Source organism: Neltuma alba, unplaced genomic scaffold (genome assembly GCF_004799145.2).
Source record: "Neltuma alba isolate B1F8T4 unplaced genomic scaffold, ASM479914v2 tig00011198_pilon, whole genome shotgun sequence".
NCBI lineage: Eukaryota > Viridiplantae > Streptophyta > Magnoliopsida > Fabales > Fabaceae > Neltuma > Neltuma alba.
Genome location: NW_021635922.1, coordinates 259,883 through 262,996, shown reverse-complemented (window position 1 = coordinate 262,996; position 3,114 = coordinate 259,883). Strand labels below are relative to the sequence as shown.

Genomic DNA, 3,114 nt, shown 5'->3' with positions numbered 1-3,114 from the left:
ACCAAAATCTTATATAAAGTTACAGGATTAAAAGTATATTTTAGTAAAAAAATATACGGTAAATGTTATTTTGAGTTTTTTTATTGTCAAATGCTATTTTTTTAATGTTGTGTAATAAAAAAATATTTTTTAAATAAATATATGGAGATAAAACTAATTTAATAAAAAAAATCGGCATGTGTATTAATCACCAATATTAGTTGGCATATGTTTGCTAATCCATTTTGGCAGAATTTTGGTTTTGACCCTACTCCCATAATATTTTGGTCAAGGTCATGCTTTGCTAAAATTGAAGTGGAAGATTTCCCATTTGAATTTCCTTAAAATAGATTAAATTTCAACATTGTAGGTAATAAAATCCCCCCGGGGGGGGGGATATAATTTTTGCTGTCTAAGCTAGTCTTTAATCATTAATTTAGTGTCTAATTTTGACTTAAAAACACAATCTAATCACTAGAGTTTCTTGAGTTGAAATAATACAATATCTACAATTTGTTAACTTAATAAACTACCATTTCAAGGGAACTAAATCAACAATTGAGACAAATTTTATCAAAAGTTATATTTTTTCTAAAATTAAATTAAGAGACTTACCTAATCAAACCTATTAGTTATGATTATGATTACCTAGTGGATTTTGGTTTTGGGACCACAAATCTATTATCCACTAAATCTAAATCTATTATCCTAATTACTGTCTCCCCACCAGCCTGAAAAAGATATGTCCACTGTCAGTAAGATATGTATTATGAAACTCATAAAGCATGAACATTTTGTACCAATGTCTCTGTAAATTACACTGAACAACCATGGCTTTGTCATGTGTAGGGGAAGTGTTTGCCATTTTTGTATGAGACAGAGTTCTGTACTGTGTAAATCAGTCCTATGAGGACTAATCATACTTCTCTCTCCATGAATACACAAGAAAGAAGACCCACGAAACTGCCAATGCCAGGTCTCCGATGGCTTGTCTGGGCCAGTCACGGGCCAGATCTTCAACCTTCCTCAAGAATCCAAATCTCCATACCGCCATGGAAATGTGAACAGCGATGCACCCTTTTGCGAAGAAGCTCTGAAACTCTCTGTCCTTCGCAAAAGCCACCATGAATAGCATGAATCCGATGGTGAACAGGAGTAATCCGGAGAACGAATCGGAAGTTCGAACTAGCAATTGATCGTGAGGCGTTGATCCTTGAAGCTTTTTCGCTGTCTCGCTGCCGTGGCTGAACTCCGAGATCTCCTCCGAGAAGAAAACCATGAGTGATCCGCAGGTCAGGGCTATCGCAGAGTGCAGAAGACAGATCAGAAAAAAACCGGGGGAAGCCATCGATCAGGATTAAAAAAAAAAAAAATCTCCAGTAAGATTCGGATACTCCAAATTAACCTCGATCAAAATGTTTGAAGCATCGATTACATAGTCATGTCGTGCTTGATTCAACAAACCTAGCTAAAATTTACTGATGGATCTTCCAAACAAATCGATAGAGGTCATTCTTCCGCTAAGGCTGGAACAAGAAAAACCAGAATACATGGCCATGTCTGTACTGTATCGTGAGGTACAATACTATAGCATTTGAAATTCGAAGCAGTAGAGAATCTAGATATCCCCGTGACCAAAACAAACAAACAATCAAAAAATGGACAGAACCCTTTCCTCAGCAATTTGAACAAGAAAACTAGGAATTGCTAGAGACGAAGATGTTGTGGAAAGATATGATGCAGATCTGGAACGGCAGGTACATGTAGCACTTACTACTTATAGAGAAAAGAATAAATTATGAGATTTGGATCTGCATAGGATGCAAGTTGAGTGATATGTTATCAATTGCATATGTAGAGATTGCTTTCATGATCATGAACCCACCAATCCCCATATGCACAAAATGCCATGCTTATGCTAATATGGCTCCTTCTTTTCTTGTTTCTATGAGGAATTTTGGCGTGGGTCAAGGAAATGGGTCTGCATAACTGTTCACTTTAAAAGATTATTTTCACATCATTGTGTTGAAATGGAATCCTTTGGCTTTCCTGGTAGGGCCCTGGGTTTTCATTATCCAGTTGCCCTTCTTAGACTATATGATTTTTTTTAACTTTATGTGATTTCACGTCTTAATCTTGAAGGGGATGACTTGATTTCGTGTTTGGATAAGTATAGCAGAAAAAATTTCAACCTATCATCCCAAATTTTTAATACTTTCCATTCACCTTAATCTTAAAGGCAATGACTTGATTTGCTGTATGGATAAGTATAGCCGGTAATTTTCCACCGATCATCACAAATTTTTAATAACTTCTGTTCAACATAATTGCGTATGAGGATGAGAAAGTGACAGTGATGGGTCAGATTTCATCCTCTTCATCATTCTCATTCTTTTGCCCTCCTTGTTCTTATTAACTTAACCATTTAAATTTTGGGTCTGATTGTTATCTCACTGTATGGGTGTATTCCACCATTTTTTTTACATCCCTAATCTCACAGTCATAGGGGACCCTTTTCACCTGAATTTACAGTTTCACGAAACTGATGCATCCATCTGATATTTATAATAGGAAGGAACAACCAAAAAGAAAAGAAGAAGATTCAGAGGAGAAAAAGCCAGAAAACATGCCGACTATTTCGAATCTCCAGGTCAGATTTGTGATATTCTATGAGGAAGGTTGCTTTTTGATCTGAAGAATATTGAGACTCTTTTGTTGTTCTGCAGACCCACCCAATGACAAAACTATCCAGTCGCATCACACACAAAATTTGAAATTCTATAGATAAAGAGGAAAAAGTCATCATGGGGTTTTAGTGATTTGTCCCACACAGCTAATTGGAGTGGAAAAATTGACTCTTGCTTTTGAAGACAGAGCAACGGCTAAAAAGATTCATCTTATAGCTATCATTCATATAGTAATGGAGAGTGATGTTCTTGAATTAAATATTGTTCTCTTCCCCTCAAGATACTGATTGGCTTGAAATTATAAGTGATATTAAGCCCTCTCATTTACAGGAAGCTTCAGTCATCCGTTTTAACAGCTAGATAATGGTGCTGCTCGTGACCTGTCCTGTTTTGTAAATTGGATAATCTATCATTATGCATTATGTGATATATTTAAAAGAGGACCTAA

General features: G+C 35.9%; 1 protein-coding gene across 1 annotated transcript; it reads right to left on the bottom strand.

Moving 5' to 3' along the window:
* Window positions 1-722: 722 nt before the first annotated feature.
* LOC114762200 (uncharacterized) lies at window positions 723-1,903 on the bottom strand. Its single transcript, XM_028951659.1, has one exon. It carries the CDS (start codon window positions 1,325-1,327, stop codon window positions 893-895), a length of 435 nt encoding a protein of 144 aa, XP_028807492.1. The 5' UTR covers window positions 1,328-1,903; the 3' UTR covers window positions 723-892.
* Between the last annotated feature and the right edge of the window lie 1,211 nt (window positions 1,904-3,114).